Source organism: Cardiocondyla obscurior, linkage group LG03 (assembly GCF_019399895.1).
Source record: "Cardiocondyla obscurior isolate alpha-2009 linkage group LG03, Cobs3.1, whole genome shotgun sequence".
Classification (NCBI taxonomy): domain Eukaryota; kingdom Metazoa; phylum Arthropoda; class Insecta; order Hymenoptera; family Formicidae; genus Cardiocondyla; species Cardiocondyla obscurior.
The window spans coordinates 11,314,872-11,331,320 of NC_091866.1; the positions used below are offsets into that span (position 1 = coordinate 11,314,872).

Sequence of the window (16,449 nt, forward strand, 5' to 3'; positions counted from 1 at the left end):
CGACAACAAGAAACAAGCGACCGAAACGAGCTCTGCGTATCTTTTCCCGAACTAACTTCAACTTTTACTCCAACATAACCTACTCCGAACATTCGTACGTGACGCGCTGAGTTTTATGTATTACAACTTTAAAACCAAAAAGAAAAAGGAAGCGTTATTTCTTAGAAAGGAAAAAAACTTGAAATCGCTGGCTAATAGTTGACAAATCCAGAAAAAAAATATGGCTGTGGTGGTAGAAACCACCATAGGAGATTTCACGGTGGATCTGTACACCGACGAGCGTCCCCAGAGTGAGTACATTCTTATAAAATTTAATTTCGTAATTAATCGAAAATAAAACTAACTCACTTTGTCTTTGCAGCCACGCGAAATTTTCTAAAGCTGTGCAAACTCAAGTACTACAATTGGAATCTTTTCCACTCGGTGCAGGCGAACTTTATCGCTCAGACTGGAGATCCCACTGGGACAGGAAAGGGTGGTGAGAGCGTTTATGGGATTATATTAGGCGAAAAGGCGCGCTACTACGAGGCCGAACAGATGCCAAAGATCAAGCACAGTCGTATAGGTCTGCTGTCCATGGTAAATTGTGGAAACAATATGTTGGGCTCTCAGTTTTTTATTACATTGGGGTCAGAATTACAGTCCTTGGACAGTGAACACTGCGTGTTTGGAGAGATCACAGAAGGGCTGGAGGTGATATTCAAATTTAATGAAACTATCTGTGATGGCGATCAAAGACCGTATCAAGATATTAGGATATCTCACACCGTTATCCTGGAGGATCCCTTTGACGATCCTGTGGGATTCGTAATTCCCGACCAAAGTCCAGAACCTACAAAAGAAGCTTTAATGGTATGCTACATTTAAAAAAAAAATGTATTTTTGTGATTAATGACGATTTATGTATTTACATATTTGTGTGAGTTTTATAAATAAATTTGCGATATATTTTGTTTAGAGCGACAGAATTGGAGCAGACGAAGCAATTGACGATACCGGTGGGTTAACCGTTGAAGAAATTGCGGAGATGCAAAAGAATAAGGAAGCAAAAGCGAGAGCCACGATATTAGAAATCGTAGGCGATATACCGGACGCAGAAATTGCACCACCGGAAAACGTCTTGTTTGTCTGCAAATTAAATCCAGTTACGAACGACGACGATCTCGAAATTATCTTCAGCCGTTTCGGAAAAATTATTGGGTATGTTCATTATTCTTATAATTATATACATATCGTAATTTATGTTCTCATTTTTCAATTTATTATGACATGTTACATGTGCTTTAAATCTTACGAATTTATTTCAGCTGCGAAGTTATTAGAGACCACCAAACGGGTGACTCTTTACAATATGCATTCATCGAATTCGCCAATCGTAAGAGTTGCGAAGATGCATATTTTAAAATGGACAATGTTCTGATTGATGACCGAAGAATACACGTGGATTTCTCACAATCGGTTGCGAAAATGCGTTGGCGTGGCAAGGGTAAAGGTATCCGTTATTTCGATGAAGATGACAAGCCAAAGAAATACGAGGAGATTTATTCCTCCTCGAGGAAATCTGAGATATCACGCGATAAAAATTATGACAACAGTAAAAATAGAGATGAAGGAAGAAGAAGGGAGAGCGATAAAGATCATATTTCCGAACACAGAAGATACGAGCACCGGAAACAAGAAAAAGATACTAGAGATAGAAGAAAGGAAGACAGAATACATGATGATTATTATGAGAAAAATAAGTACGATGAGCGAAAAGATAGAAAAAGAAGAGAGGAACGACGAAATAGAAATAGCGATAAAAGGAGGGATCACAGTGAGGACAGATTCGAAAGAAGAAGTAAAAGAGATGAAAGTAGCGACCGGAAAAGAGATCATAGTGAGGAGAGATCGGAAAAAAGAAGCAAGAGGGAGGAATACAGCGATAGAGAGCGTCGACACCGTGATAACGAGAGGAAAAGACTCACGGAGGATGATGATGATACGAGACACAGAAACAGATCGCATAAACATAAAAAAAAAAGGTGAGAAAACTAAAGCATTAAGTTATACGATAAATCTAAATTGAGATTTTTGGCAATTTTTCTTAGCATGTAATACCAAAATAAATACAGTTTACAAGTTTTTCTTTTTTTTACATCGGTCGAAACTGTTGAGATTAAATCAAGTACAAAACATTGAGAAAGATATATCCGTTATTAATCGACTCACCAAAAAAGGAGCGTTAATTAATGCACATATTTTCTTCCGCAAATTGATTGAAGTGATTTTTATAAGGCCACGGAAAGCACTATATAATTTTACAATTGATAGAAGCACATGTGGCGAAACTATCAAAGTCACAGATTTTAATTGACAAAATAGTGATAGTCTCGACAAAGTCTGCACCTAACAAATGTGATGATAAAATGATTAGAACAAATCGTCGTAGAGTGATTATCGGCTGTATTAAAAATAGAGAGCAAAAAACGATCTTACGGCTTTTACGTTCAAACATCGTCGCCTGATTTAAGAGTACAATCTCGTAAAAGTGCTCCGCGCATTTTCGAGTTTAAGTTCCACTTTAATTAACGCTCGCACACGCGACAATATTATAGGAACGATATAAATCTATATATCATTTACGAAGGCACGCAGGATGCTTCTTTGTTTCTTTGGTGATATTACAATAATTTTGCGCACATAGAAAAATACATTAATTTTTCGCAACATTTTCTTTTTTATCTGCACACCTCTCGTCACGATGGAGAGACAAAAAGTGTTGGGAACAAAATCGATAAAGCTGATCGGTTGTAATTGGTAATTTTTGCACAATTAAATTGGAAAGAAGAGAAACCAGAATACAGTGAAAACCCATGTCAACATTTCGTCTGGTTGAATGCAAGATGATTTATCAGCATCATTTTTATATTATATAGCAGGTATGTATACGCAATTTTGTCTCACAATTAATTTTTTATATCATTTTACGTATTGTTCTCAAAAAGAGATACATCTTTTCCCCCCTTGTTTTTTTGCATTTCCACCGGCTATTTGAAACTTCACGAGATATATCTCGCAGTTTTATTTTATTTTATTTTATAGAGAGCTCTATCTTCGCGTGTATTGTAGCTTTGCTACATCGCAATCATTCCATATGTTACAAGTTCGAAATAAAATTTAGTTGCACGAGCATTACATAAAACGCTCTTTATATATACCGGGGAAGGAAAAACAGAACTATACATATAAACGCATACGCGTGCATATATTAGATAACTAATTCCAAAATATGTAACACAAATAAATACGATGATTTATATTAGGAGACATTTATCATATACAACGTGATTCCTGAATTAAATATTTTATATTTTAAAGAGTGAATTTAGAGGCCAAGATAAAAATTTACATAAAAATTAAATAAAAATTAAATTTAAATATTAATATATTAAATAAAAATATATTTTGATACAGAAAAATTTTAATAAATTAAGAAAAATTTAATTTGAAATAAAAATTGATGTATAATTAAGAATCACCTTGCATAATGTATATTTATATGTATATAATCTGCTTTGCAATATATATATATATTAATTTAGTCAGTGCTCTTGTGTGCATGCAGAAATCAAAGAAACCGATTAAAAAAAATTTAATAAATTAATTATTAAATTACAAGTCACATTAAACCTGCTCAGATCTTAGATAAGAGATTTTCTTATCTCCTCATAGTTATACAAAACTTTTTCTTGCTTTATATTGGTCAAAATACAAATAGATTACAAAATATCCTGGCGAAATGTAGAGATATAACAATATATAGATATATCGCAAGAAATAATACATATATAAGTTTTAGACTTTGGCGTTCTTTATCGCTTCGGTTTTTTTGTTTTTTTTTTTTCTCATCTAAACGCGGGGAGACTATTTTAATCGTCACACGCTCTGAAAAAATAGTAAACGTTAACTAACTAAATAAATGAGATAACTCGACTTTCTATATCTACGTGATCTTCAGGAAGGATTATTACATTACGGTAAAGCTACACGAAAAGAAGTATCGTCTCTGTATCGAGCAAGACGTGTGCGCATTACACGTTGTTGCGTATCTTTATATGACGAGAAAGAGAGAAAGGAAAAACGCGCGAACGTGGAGATGAAAGAAAGCGCGCATCGTCGCGATTCGTTCTCCGTCTTAACATCAGATCTAATTATCAATCTCAGGATCGAGCTTTTAAAGCTGTGAAATCGTATATAACGAAAAGGAAAACGGTGATGGCAGCGTGTCTGCAATAAGTGAATCGCGCGCGATTCGCAAGGAAGGCACTTTGCACGAAGGTGTGTTTCCTTCTATAAGGCCGCCGTTACACGCGAGACGTGATCAAGGAAGACAATTCTTCTTTCCTATTCTATCGAGAGAGTGAGTTACTTTGGTAATGACTAGGTCATATTCTACGTCGCTACGTTAATCATAGGTCGTGGTGTTCGTGTCCGTTATGGCCTGGCGATTGGCTTACTAAATAATGAATAGTAATTATAATGGCGCGACGCGTTAACTTAGGCGTTTCTTTTATGGCCATTTTCCGCATCGCATCGCTTACGTACGTCGTGTAAACTCGTGGCTACGTTATGCATAATAAAAGTTAACGAGAAACGTCGACAACCTCACGAAAACTTGTACTTAATGCTCGGATTAGCGCTGGTGATTGGACTCACTTTAATTTCTACGCCTGTATTTATGGCCTCTGAGGCGAGAATCGAGGGAACTGGTCGTCGAAACGCTTCAAGAGCGACTCGGTGAATCGCGTTTTGATTTAAGAATCTAATAATCAAATCGTCCTGTTGAATAGCAAGAGTTTCTCTCGAGAGTCGCGATTATGCATATCAAATCGGAAGAGAGAGAGAGAGAGCTTATCAAAATTGGATTACAAACTTTTCGTTACAAGTTCTTGGTAACTTTAATTTAATTCTGATCAACAGTTAATAAACGGCAGATGCGTTTGCTCTTTCTGAAACAATCAGTTTGGATACCGAAACGAGTATCCAACTGATGATACTCGAGATTCGTCCGTCGAATCATTTTGAGACCAGTCCTCGCGATTGGACCTTTGAGGTGTTGCATAATATGTATTATTCAGAACTGAATGCGATAATTGGGACGCGGTATCGACCTCGCCCTGGTCGGTGGCAACGAAGCCGTCGACGCCTCGCTACTGGCGGTTCCGCCAGAATCACGGCCGCTCTTGCTGCTTACGGTACTGCCGGTGCTTTGCCCGCGAGAAGAACAGCCCGCTCCCGCTTGCTTCCTCAGGGTGTTACCGCCGCCTTTGAGAACAACGGCAGCTGCCGCCGCCGCTGCTGCCGCTGCCGCCGCCGCCGCTACCGAGGATTCCCCGTCGCTCAGACGACCGTACTCGCCGATGCGGGCACGAGATGACGGTGGTGGTGGTATGAACGAGCGATTTTGCATCTCTCTGTGCCTCACTGTCGATTCTAAGGCACAAGGGTTACCGCCGATGGACTTTTTGCGTCCGCTGACCGTGATCATGTCGGATTGCAGCCTCTCGTACTCGTGACCGCCGCCGATCGTTGACTTCTTCAGCGAGCTGTTCGCCATGAGACTTTCCATGGAGATCTTCTTCTTGCTGCGCGACGCCTTCGCGGCAACGGCAGCGCCGGTATCGAATCTACCGTACTCAATGCTGCTACAGTTGCCCGAGGAGTCGCGCGTCGTCTTCCCACCGCTGCCGCTACCCGGTCCACTCGTCGCAGATGACGCGTCCAGCATCCCCGGACCAGGATCCGACTTCTTACGCGTTTCCGTGTCGCTTAAGCGACAGTAGCGGGAGTTGGCGCTGGTTGCCTTGAGCGATCTCGGTGGTCGTGGTAACGAGCTGGGCGGGAGACTACCAGCGCGACGTGGCTCGCCACCCACTTCCACTGCCATCCGCTGCCGCTGCGAACTTCGGCCCTGCTTCTCGAGCAGCATCATGTCCTCGGTCGGCTTGCCACCGGCGCCGTCCGACAGTCGCGAGATGGTGCCCTTCAGCCTGGCCGCCGCGTTTGCGAACTCAATTATGCTCGACGACACCACGTCGCCACCGCTACCGGACGAGTCGTCCAGCAATCGACTCTTGCTCGAGGCGGTGCTCGAGGTACCCGTGCTATCTACACCCGCCAGTAGTGGCTTGGGTATTTTTCCTTTTCGCGACGCAGTGCCTGGATTAGAGAATCCTGGAAAACAGCAAAGTGCCCGCTGAAACAAGAAACAGAGAACGCACGGGCTGCAGACAGGAGGCCGGGACCTGGAAAAGGGTTAGTGCTCGCATAAAACGCTCGCACATGCACATTCTGGAATACAAACGGACGGACGGAAAAGAAGGCCAAGGGCACTCGGGGGGAATTAGTGGAACAATTCGAGATAAAAAAACAAAAAAAAAAAGAGATTAATCTGTGTAAAACGTGAGATCTATTTCGACTACCTACACGAGCACAATTTTAACAAACGGTTAATATACATATGTTCGATAAAATCAAATAAATAAAAATAAAACAAAATGGTTTATGGCACGCACATGTGTTTACAACTAAAAAGCGACAAAAATTACTCTGATATTAAAAATAACACACACAATTTTGTCAATTAAAAAAAAAATAAAAAAAAAATAAAATAAAATAGAAATATATATGATAAAATAAAATATTAAAAAAATTAATAAAGTATTAAAAGCTGTGTTAGGTCATACAATATTATGCGATTACTTCAAACTAACTCCAACCAGAGAACAGCCAGAATGTAACGTTTTCGATTTCGTATTTATCATTTTGAAGTGATCTACCTGAGATTTTGTCATCACGAAAATATGTACAAATGTACGCATAATACATGCTAGCTATTCTCCAGCTATTTTTCAAGAAAAAAAAAAAATAAAAAGAAAAAAGAAAACGTGTTCGAACTAATGAAAGATACTCCAGAGAACCATACACAGCAACGTAAGGATACCTTCGAACGTGTGACCTGTAATATTCGCATGATCAGCGGCGACTATTAAAAAAGAGTTTCTAAAGAATTACGATCGTCCGTAAATTAACATATTTCTATTGATGGAAAGAAAAAGAAAGGCAGATAAACATTAAGGTAAGTAAATTGTCGATATATGAGACGGCGCTTGTATGTGGTTATATGTAATGTGTAACGCGGAGTAAAATAAAAATTAGACATAATGAAAATGACATGATGCAATTCGAGATTGGAAAGCTTTACTTTGAGAGCTGATCATTTGATCATACGCGGACTGCTACACCTTATCTTGCGTACCTTGCTAAGCAGTTGAGAGTCTAGCTCTTTCAGTTGATCGTCGAGACTCTTATTAGTCTGTTCGAAGCTGCCCTGCTTTCTATATTTGTAACTGTCGGAAACGCCGTAAGAGCCGGTGCTACCGTAACCGCTGCCACTGCCGAGTACGCTGCTCACTTTTCGTGTGAAAAAAGAAACGAGAAAAAAACAAAAATTACATTTACTTATAAAAAATTAACTTATTTACAATTAACATATTATCACAAGAAAGTTTTAACTGTCTCATCTACTAAGATTTTTCTTTACCTAGTTCCGGAGTGCTTGTTAAGGCGGTGTGATGATCCGCCGAAGTACTCGAATGAGACGAGTGCGCGGCGGGATAACTGCCCACACCACTGCTACTACTGCTATCCGCTTTGTCGTACGTGTGTTTTTGCAACACCCTGATCATGGCGTCTCTCTCAGCTAGCTTAGACTCTAAATCCTTCATTCTATTGAAGCAAAAAATATATAATCGCGTTGCATGATAAATTAATTCGTGTTATATCAAATATAGCAACGTGATGCGTGATATATTCGTCTTACCTAGATTCGAGATCGGCCAATTTTTTCTGTGCGGCGTGCACTTCGTCCATATGTCTCATCTTCTCCGAGCGAGCCTCAGCGATTAATTTCTCTGCATCTTGACTGGTTTTTTCCAAAGCGGCAATTTTCGCATCTCTGATTACAAAAATTAATAAGCGTTAAAATAAAAAAAAAAAACGTAATAAAAGAAAGAATATAAGGAGACTGACTTTGGCAAACTGGCAGCGTCGATAGCCGCTTGCCTCAGTGCGCTTTCTTCGAGGTAACGTTGTTCCCATTTTGCGACATCACCCTCGAGCGACATGATCTTCTCGTCTCGTTCGCGTAATCGTCGTTTCAGATCCGCGATCGTTTCACCGTTCGACGTTTGCTCGTTGCCGTTACCACCGCCGCCTCCTCCACCTTCGCGCAACTCTCTTTCCAGCTGACCTCTCAGTTGTCTTTCGGTCTCTTCTCGTCTATCGCTAGACGCTTGAAGCGAAGACAATGCTCGCTGAAGTTGACCCACTCTCTCCACGTATACTTGTTTTTTTCGGCACTTTACAAACGAAAATTTTAATCAATATCTAACCAACGCCATTAATTTCTGTGACTACTCTAATTAATTAATATGAAAAAAGCCTTTTTTTTAAATTAAATTATATTTATTAAAATTAATTTACCTCTTCTTCTAGTCGCACAACGTTACCTTGCGCATTCGTCAGCGCATTATCCAAAATGTCAATGTGCGTACGCTGTTCCTGTAAAGTGGCTCGTTGAGCCGCCAGTTCGATCTCTTGTCTCTCTTTCGCAGCGGTCAGCTCTTTATCTAAAGGTACACAAAAGAATAAATTGAGGGAGAAATCGTATTTTCTTGTTTATGTAATCGGGACGAATCGTACTTTGAGTAATGAGCTGTCCAATAAGTAGTTCGCGTTGCGTCAGTTCCTTCCGCATCGTTTCGACAATCGGCGGACTGTCCGTACGTGCGGACAGTAGGTCGATCTGGTCTCTGTATGCGCGATTTAATTCAGTCAATCGACGGCATTCATTTTGCAGTCTCATTCGAGCGGCACGTTCGAGTTTCTCCCGCCGCTCGCAGGAAGCCGCAAGCTCTTCGTGGACACGATGTACTTTCGCTATCTCCTGCTCTAGCTTTTGCGTTTTGGCAACCTTACTGTAGCAATGATCCAATTCAAGCTTCAATGCACTATTCTCTTGTATTATTATCTGAATCATTTCCGACGATGGCCACACTTCGCCCGTCTCTCTCTCCAGCTCTTCTCGTCCCTTAGTTTGTGGTCTATAAAGATTCAAACGTCAATTAGATACCTCAATGATTACATAAAACGCAAATAGATAATATTAATTACCGCGGTGACGTTGTCTGAAGATTATAATTTTCGATGTCCAGCTTGTTGATCCTGGACAAATCTGGCTGCGATCGCGACACAGTTAACTTTTCTGTTGGTCCGAAGAACCTGTGTTTGCTTTTAAACAATGTAGATACGTAGCATGGCGTTGATCTTCCTTCATATTCGCCATCGTTCTGCTTCCCCCTGTCGCTGTCTCTTATTCTCATATCTCCTAATCTCATCTCCAGGCTACCGCTATTACTCGAATATGGCGGTACTTTCACCTCTTTCGCCAAGTGTTTCAAGACCTGACAAGCACATGTATAGATTTAAATTTATAACAATACATAAATGATAATTACTAATCTAATTAATTATTGCGCTATTAATTCTAATAACTATCGTACCTGAGACTGACTAAGATAATCATCCGGGATATCCGTGATTTCTTGGCAACCACTACTTTGTTCGTGAACATAATCCTCATGTGGTAAATTGGACAGGGATTGTATCGTGGGACTGTTGGAATTGCCCTTACCGTCGCAATATAAATAACTCACATCTCCATGCTCTCTCACTATGCCCGATAGCCTGTTAATGTAGATAGAAATTTAAAATAATATTTTAATTATTGAAAAATATGTGCTCACCTTCCAGACGGTATCCACGAATTATCATCGTTAGCGTTATGTATAATTAACGTGTTGTAAGAACTCGTCGAGATATCCAAGCTGCTCCTGTTAGAACCGCTCGTGCGATTACTCAAGTTGTCCTTTAAACTGTTCCGATTTGATCCATTGATACTGTCCTTCAGACTGTTTCGATTAGAGCCGTTTAAACTTTCTTTCAGACTGTTTCGATTAGACCCGTTCAAGCTGTCTTTCAGACTATTCCTGTTGTGTAGATTTCCCTGTATTTTAACAAATTATATTAATTTCAAATAACAAATGTAATGTAAATCTGCATTTTCATAATTAGTTTTATTGTTTAAAAAATATTCAGTCTCGCTTACGGTGTACCCGCAGCGAAACCGACCGCGAGACCGATCGCGAGACCGACCGTTGTATCATTACGCGAGTTGATATGTACCTGAATATTTGGTATATTTTCCTTGTGGCTGGAGGATCTGGAGGGACTTTGCTGCTGATTTTCCTGACCCTGTGGCTCTTGCCGAGCTGTGTGTCGTATGACATACCTTTCCTCGTTGCTCAGATTTTCGTTGGATGTGGAAACGTCAGTCTCACTGCCGCTCAAACTTTGAGGAAGGCCTCCTGCGAAGGATACAAATCGCGTAAATAATATAAAACCAAAACGAAAAAAAAAAAAAGTTTACGGCGCGTAACCATTACGTCAACGTATTTAGAAAATTATACCTTGTATGGACAATTGTTTCCTTTGCAAGTTATTGTTCGAGAACGGCAGGAATCTGTTCCCTTGCTGTAGCGAGCTCATTTTTCCGGCGCCTCAGCTCATTTATACGAGTTATTGTGCACCTCGCCTGAAAACAAAAGGGCATAAGGCACTCAGGTAGTCTGCGAGCAAGGAGCAAAAGACGGGCGCGCAAGAGAGAGGGGTCTCGTACGAGCGAGTCGTGTCGTGGGATCTCTACCGAATTCTGTTCGGATCAGAAGGAGATCGCGGGCTCCTTGGGGACGGACAGGCGCATGATAAACAATGGAGGGCATCGTCGTCGTCACCGTCGTCGACGTCGTATCGTCATCAGGGTGTATCTGCCAAACCAGTGTCCGCGCGGAGAATCGGTGCGTGATCGCGCGCTGTCGACGTTCGCGGCGAACGACGAGAAGCCCGGGTCGGACCCTCGTCCGGTCCCGTATTTACTCACTCGGTGCGAAACTGCAGGAGTTGAGCCGAGTCGAATCCCCTGATTATTTTCGATAAATTAGTGCACTCCACTTGTGTCCGTACAGGAGAAATAAAAAAGACTTGGTCGCCGCATTCCTCGTCAGATCGCGCCACCATCCGTTCAGCCGAAGTTGCTGAAGAGGAGGGCTTGTTCTTTGTAACTGAACCAACTTCACTCCGCACTGCTTCAAAGGTCATCTCCTCCTCGCGCATCAAAAGGAAAGAGAAATAATTTTGGATAATTAAAATGCTGCTTCAAGACGATTTCGTATCCTAGCGGTGTTCTTTTCTTATTAATAAAAAAATTAATAAATTTAAGGTAACAGTTTCATTAAGTAGTCGTATATTATATGAAGACGTGAGAAATGTATATGTTTTTTCACACCAAAAAGTATTTTAAAGAAATGCCAAGATCTTTATTTTACATTTTAAAATGCAAGATAAATTTTGACGCCAAGGAATCCTTTTCTTTCTTAATTTTCAGAACTGGAAAGGAATATAAAAAGTAATTTGAACCGAGATTGAAATTGATTGAATTTACATTGGTGGAAGCAGACAGTGGACAAATCGAAGCGGATGCTGTGTCGAGATCTGTCTGAGTAGACCTTTAAGACGACGAAAACAAACAATCTATCTTTTTAATATAAAACGTGGATTGTTTTTAATGCAAAAAGCTTTTTCTTTCTTGCTGTACGTGGTTTAGCTGTACAAATTAATTTACTGCAGTAATGCAAATGGTACGTATCAGTCGTACATCACAATTACGGGGTCATCGTGTTATTGTGAGTTATCGTTTCTTAGCAACAAAAAAAAAACTCCCATTCATTATGTACAGATTTGGTCGCCGATTGTGTCAAACTTACGTGTCATCCAGTTCTTCGCAGTCTTCGTACAGTAATCGACACGTCTCGCCGTTGGCGTCAAATTGTCGACGACTCTTAAAAATTACATCTAACTATCCAAGCGCAGGCAACTGTGAGTATCTTTTGTTTCAGTGATTATTATATTTGGAGATTTACAGAAATTATAAAATTAATTTTTATTTAAAACTTTTTAACCATATTTTTTATTTTATTGTTACATTTTTGTTTACCTGCAGTGATTAGGATTGAATTGAAGGAAATATTAATTATTAACCTTTTTCATGTACTTCTATGAGTCTACATTGTGATGTAAAAGATTTTTTAATGTAAAGGATTAATATTGTATCGTAATATTTGCATTAGCGTTGGTTGGAGTAATAAAAATATTAATTTTTTTCCAGTGATACGGACTTTGTATTTTTTTAATACACTTTTTCGAGAAACGGATAATACAATCTTAGACAAGAACGAAATGGAGGGTATAGTTAGCTATGATCAATTACTGGATGCACAAAAAGACGACAGTGTACTGATTGTCGATGTTAGAGAGGATTCCGAGATCAATGAGACCGGTGCCTTACCAGGAAGCATTCATATACCAAGTAAGATATTTTTTGGTGCATGTATGGGCTTTGAAAAGTTTACTATACAGTACCGGCAATTAATAAAATATATATTTGTTTAAGTGAACGATGTTACGAATGTGTTTGAAAATTTGTCAGAAGAGGATTTTCTGAATAAATATCGCAAACCTAAACCAAATAAAGATACAAAAATGATATTTAGTTGCCGGAGTGGCAGAAGAAGCGAAAGTGTACAAAAAGCAGTACAAAAATTAGGATACACACAGTAAGATATCTGTTTTAAACAATAAATTACTTATAATAAATAACTCTATACATATTATTTATTTTGCAGGGCATATAACTATAGTGGTGGCTGGTTGGATTGGGAAAAGAGGCAAGGGAGTTAAAAAAATTAATAAAATTAAAAAAAAAGTTGATGAAAAAAAATCATCATTGCAAATATTAATAGAATATTTTCACTGTTACGTTGATCTTTAGTATTTGTTATATATTGTGTTACGCAAATAATAAAAGACAAACATTATTTTCAGAATGATTATTAAAAAGTCAGCAAAATAAAAAAAAAGTGCTTATTTATCTATTTACATCGATATTTTTTACATACGTCTACAATTTGTAGCAAAAAACTTTAAAATTATATATACAAAAAGTCATATCAATATTTTATATTTATAAGTTAAAATCGTTAATTTTTCTTCTCTTGTGCCATTTTTTTATGATTAATCATCTCTCTAAATTGCCCCAGTATAAGATTTTCTCTCTTCTGTCGTTCTTCTTTGCTGAACATCGCCAATGCGCGCTTTTCATCGGCAGAATAAATCTGATTTTCCTTTCGGATACGAACCGCTTCCATGCGACGATGCCTGTAAAAAAAAAAGATATGTTATTCAACATGTATTTTGACAAAAAATTTCATTTTACGACGGTTGCTTGACATTTATTTAATATGTTAAAGCGTATACCTGCTGCCACTCATGACGTATCCAACAGATTCGTATGATGCAATTTCTTCCGAAGTAAGCCCGATTTCACCTCTTCTTGGTATACGCTTTCCTTCAGCGACATAAGCTGCCATCGCCGCACCTTCGCCCGGTAGCAATGCTTTGCCGAAATCTTTGGCCGAAAGAGTTACGTGTGGTTTTGGGGCAGGCCCAACTACACCGTCGTCTCCACTGTCATCTGAACTCGAGCCCTTCTTTTGTTTCGACTTCTCGGTAAGCATAGTTTTCTCTACCCAAACTTCCTCGTCGCTATTATCGCTGCCACTATCTTCAGAGCTACTACTTTCAGTTTCTTTTCTTGCTTTCTTTTTCTTTTTTTTTTCTCTCCTCGCTTCTTTCTTTGCCTTTTTCTCTCTCTTTCTTTCCTTTTTCGCCTTTTTTTCCTTCTTTAATTTCTTGCTTTTCTTTTTTTTCGAATCGTGCTTCTTTCTCTCACGATCTTTAGGAGAAGTGTTATCCTTGTGTTTGCTCAAATCTTCATCTTCTTCATTTGAGCTACTGTAAGTAAAAGAACAAGATAATATTTAATGTCATATTATAATTGCTATTTAAAAAAAACTACAAATCTAATTATAAAGATACAAGTATAATTAAAAAAACTATTTTATATTAAACTACTCGTGCAAAATGTACAAATTACATAAAAATGTTATTTGATTTTTTTTATTTGATAATTTTCACGTACTATTCAAATTGCGTCGGGGATCTAGATGAAGCATCAGGGACTCCGCGTAATCCTATCAACTCTCTCTCGCGCCTTCGCGCGTCCATCATCTTTTCGTTCATCATCCTCGAGCGTTGCTTTTCCTTAATCTCTTCACAAATATTTTCCGCCCCCAAGACGTGGCATCGTCCGGTTCATTTAGCTTTCCACACATGTAACAAGGCTATACATCGCGTATCAGATTCTTTTTCTTGTTATTATTCAATACCCGATTCTAACAGATCAAATTAGAGAACGAAATCAGTATTTAACGATGCTCACTTATTTTCTTATCCGTTTTTTGTTTCAGAAACAACGAGTTTCGTTATCAACGATGAAAGGTTAGGTTTGCTCCTAAACGCGCCATGACGTGACTACAGAAACTGCAGAGTGCAGAGAGTCGATCGCTCTGCGTCTCGATCTGCCGTCGGCCATTTTTTCAAATTCTCTCGATATCGAAGGAGCGATTTGTTTCGAACTTCACTGCAAATTAAAACAACAAAGTGCAACGCAGTTTAGAATGAACGTAACGATGGTGTTTCCTACAAGACAAGAGCTGCCGCTTTTATTGAAATTGGTGTGTATACACGAGTGGCACAGTACTTTTACGTGACTTCGCATGTAATAACGCCCAGCACTCTGCGATTTTTAAGTAACGAGCGAATTTTGAGCGACTTCACGCCTCAAAAGGTTTTCGCTAACGATGTCTCTACTGCATATACTGGTCCGGTGCGTAATTCTGCTTTTTCCTTCTGTATTTTTTTTTCTTTCTCTATCGTCTACTTTAATTATGCATATATACACTCGCGTACATAAAGTGCTTACAGCGAATTTTAACGGGCATGATAGTGTCAGTGAACTGCCCTATTCTTTGCAGCTGCGCTGCATTATATCAAAAGTAAAACAGGTATGTAATTACAATGTTAATGTAATACAAAATCAGTTATAAGAAAACACAGATCAGCTACAAGGAACAAATCTAAAATTTTTCTTCTTTGCAGGTGCAGCTACGTTATATTTTTTGCGGTAAAAGAGAAGTCACGTGTAATAGCACATTAAAAGAGAACAGAAAGGAAAAAAGGATGAAAAATATTACAACTTTGGCTACAAAGAATAAACCAGTTACTGACGCTATAAAAACTACTGTACACGAAGAGATCTAAGAGCCCAACACGAGCACTTTGCATGATAAAATATTCATTATGCATTCCACTAAAAAATGCAACATTGTCTGTTTTATAGGACAACAGGCTTACGGTAGGTATTTGTCATTAGATAACTACTTGTACAGTAGCTTTCCTGTACCAGAATAGTTAAATTTGCAACCGATCGTGCATCGAGAAACGTAAACTGGTGAATTTTGAATTTTATAATGTATCGCTTGCATCACTTATTTCGTAATTAAAATTGTCAATTTTTTTTTTTGTTTAACACGCATAGGGAGAACAGATTGCGGTATATAATCAAGAAATTTATGCTTTAAGCAATTCTGCCGGTTGAGTTGATCGCCGTTTGATCTTGGTTAAAGTCGCCCTTAAAGAGATCAGTCCGAACAGTTCCATTATGTAAATAAGTACGCACATGTAGCATACCATGCTCCATTATGTGTATCGCTATGTATACATAGTATAAAATTAATATTATAAGAGATATTCGGAATCCCTTGGCAAGCTTCCACAACGTCCAAGTGTCCCAAATCGCTCGCGATTTTCGCAACGAACGATTAAGCAAGGGTGGATAATGTGTAAAAAGTAAGAAAATGCAAACGCAGACGACAAACGTTTCCCCTCGGTGGGAATTTGCTCTGGAAGCTTGTCAGTAAAGCTTTGGAACATTCTTTTGTAGTATATACATGTATATCGAAGATTATATGTACAAAATTCTTCGAGAAACTACTTGGGGAAAAATCGGAGCAAAAGTTCGGATGAGCGAGCCGTTCATCGAGCTAAAAATTTTTTTTTTTCTCGTTCTCATAATATAATATTTGTATGTATATGTATATATCTATCTCTATAGTACCTGTAACGTAATTATATTTATATTAATAGTATTTTGTTATTTCAGAATGCTGGTAGACCAAGGGGGTATCAAATCTGACTCATGTAAATCGTTATTTTTTTTTTTCCACCGCTTTAGAATATTGCTTCTAAGTATGACATGTGCGGTGTGCAAATGCGACTTCAGACTTTCCTCCTGTGTCATTTATATAATCTATATTATACAAATATTTCTTA

At 38.7% G+C, this 16,449-nt stretch overlaps 4 protein-coding genes and 1 long non-coding RNA gene across 6 annotated transcripts; 3 read left to right on the plus strand and 2 right to left on the minus strand.

The window, feature by feature from the left end:
• The first annotated feature begins 75 nt into the window (after positions 1 to 75).
• On the plus strand, positions 76 to 2,124 carry LOC139113692 (peptidyl-prolyl cis-trans isomerase sig-7). Its single transcript, XM_070675013.1, has 4 exons — positions 76 to 290; positions 362 to 852; positions 959 to 1,200; positions 1,308 to 2,124. The coding sequence occupies exons 1-4, from the start codon at positions 221 to 223 to the stop codon at positions 2,026 to 2,028; spliced, it is 1,524 nt and encodes a 507-aa protein (XP_070531114.1). The 5' UTR covers positions 76 to 220; the 3' UTR covers positions 2,029 to 2,124.
• On the minus strand, positions 1,239 to 11,171 carry LOC139113683 (angiomotin-like 2a). 2 transcript variants are annotated; one of them, XM_070674998.1, is made up of 13 exons: positions 11,042 to 11,171; positions 10,572 to 10,696; positions 10,288 to 10,469; positions 9,849 to 10,108; positions 9,606 to 9,789; positions 9,217 to 9,506; positions 8,746 to 9,146; positions 8,527 to 8,672; positions 8,074 to 8,402; positions 7,865 to 7,999; positions 7,586 to 7,770; positions 7,301 to 7,455; positions 1,239 to 6,238 (listed from the first exon to the last, which is right to left on the minus strand). In XM_070674998.1, exons 2-13 carry the CDS (start codon positions 10,648 to 10,650, stop codon positions 5,117 to 5,119), a joined length of 3,468 nt encoding a protein of 1,155 aa, XP_070531099.1. In that variant the 5' UTR covers positions 10,651 to 10,696; positions 11,042 to 11,171; the 3' UTR covers positions 1,239 to 5,116. The 2 variants fall into 2 exon arrangements, with proteins under 2 accessions (XP_070531099.1, XP_070531100.1); XM_070674999.1 differs by lacking the exon at positions 11,042 to 11,171 and adding an exon at positions 10,808 to 10,975.
• Positions 11,172 to 11,888: 717 nt separating this feature from the next.
• LOC139113711 (rhodanese domain-containing protein CG4456) lies at positions 11,889 to 13,034 on the plus strand. The gene is made up of 4 exons (XM_070675042.1): positions 11,889 to 12,036; positions 12,326 to 12,526; positions 12,611 to 12,773; positions 12,843 to 13,034. Exons 1-4 carry the CDS (start codon positions 11,889 to 11,891, stop codon positions 12,895 to 12,897), a joined length of 567 nt encoding a protein of 188 aa, XP_070531143.1. The 3' UTR covers positions 12,898 to 13,034.
• Positions 13,032 to 14,567, minus strand: LOC139113705 (NKAP family protein CG6066). Its single transcript, XM_070675035.1, has 3 exons — positions 14,198 to 14,567; positions 13,474 to 14,010; positions 13,032 to 13,374 (listed from the first exon to the last, which is right to left on the minus strand). Exons 1-3 carry the CDS (start codon positions 14,299 to 14,301, stop codon positions 13,197 to 13,199), a joined length of 819 nt encoding a protein of 272 aa, XP_070531136.1. The 5' UTR covers positions 14,302 to 14,567; the 3' UTR covers positions 13,032 to 13,196.
• A 161-nt stretch (positions 14,568 to 14,728) lies between these two features.
• On the plus strand, positions 14,729 to 16,369 carry LOC139113721 (uncharacterized). The gene is made up of 3 exons (XR_011547746.1): positions 14,729 to 15,122; positions 15,217 to 15,472; positions 16,280 to 16,369. It is a non-coding gene; the product is annotated as an uncharacterized lncRNA (long non-coding RNA).
• Positions 16,370 to 16,449: the final 80 nt, after the last annotated feature.

Bases quoted from the DNA above. Each gene is read 5' to 3' on its own strand.
- LOC139113692 (XM_070675013.1), top strand. From the start codon at position 221: ATGGCTGTGGTGGTAGAAACCACCATAGGAGATTTCACGGTGGATCTG. The intron at 853-958 runs GTATGCTACATT...TATTTTGTTTAG, and splicing joins CTACAAAAGAAGCTTTAATG to AGCGACAGAATTGGAGCAGA. The intron at 1,201-1,307 runs GTATGTTCATTA...AATTTATTTCAG, and splicing joins CGTTTCGGAAAAATTATTGG to CTGCGAAGTTATTAGAGACC.
- LOC139113683 (XM_070674998.1), bottom strand. From the start codon at position 10,650: ATGAGCTCGCTACAGCAAGGGAACAGATTCCTGCCGTTCTCGAACAAT. The intron at 9,790-9,848 runs GTGAGCACATAT...CTACATTAACAG, and splicing joins TCGTGGATACCGTCTGGAAG to GCTATCGGGCATAGTGAGAG. The intron at 9,147-9,216 runs GTAATTAATATT...GAATCTTTATAG, and splicing joins CTTCAGACAACGTCACCGCG to ACCACAAACTAAGGGACGAG.
- LOC139113711 (XM_070675042.1), top strand. From the start codon at position 11,889: ATGTACAGATTTGGTCGCCGATTGTGTCAAACTTACGTGTCATCCAGT. The intron at 12,037-12,325 runs GTGAGTATCTTT...ATTTTTTTCCAG, and splicing joins CTATCCAAGCGCAGGCAACT to TGATACGGACTTTGTATTTT. The intron at 12,774-12,842 runs GTAAGATATCTG...TTTATTTTGCAG, and splicing joins CAAAAATTAGGATACACACA to GGCATATAACTATAGTGGTG.
- LOC139113705 (XM_070675035.1), bottom strand. From the start codon at position 14,301: ATGATGAACGAAAAGATGATGGACGCGCGAAGGCGCGAGAGAGAGTTG. The intron at 14,011-14,197 runs GTACGTGAAAAT...TTTTACTTACAG, and splicing joins TCCCCGACGCAATTTGAATA to TAGCTCAAATGAAGAAGATG. The intron at 13,375-13,473 runs GTATACGCTTTA...TTTTTTTTACAG, and splicing joins TACGTCATGAGTGGCAGCAG to GCATCGTCGCATGGAAGCGG.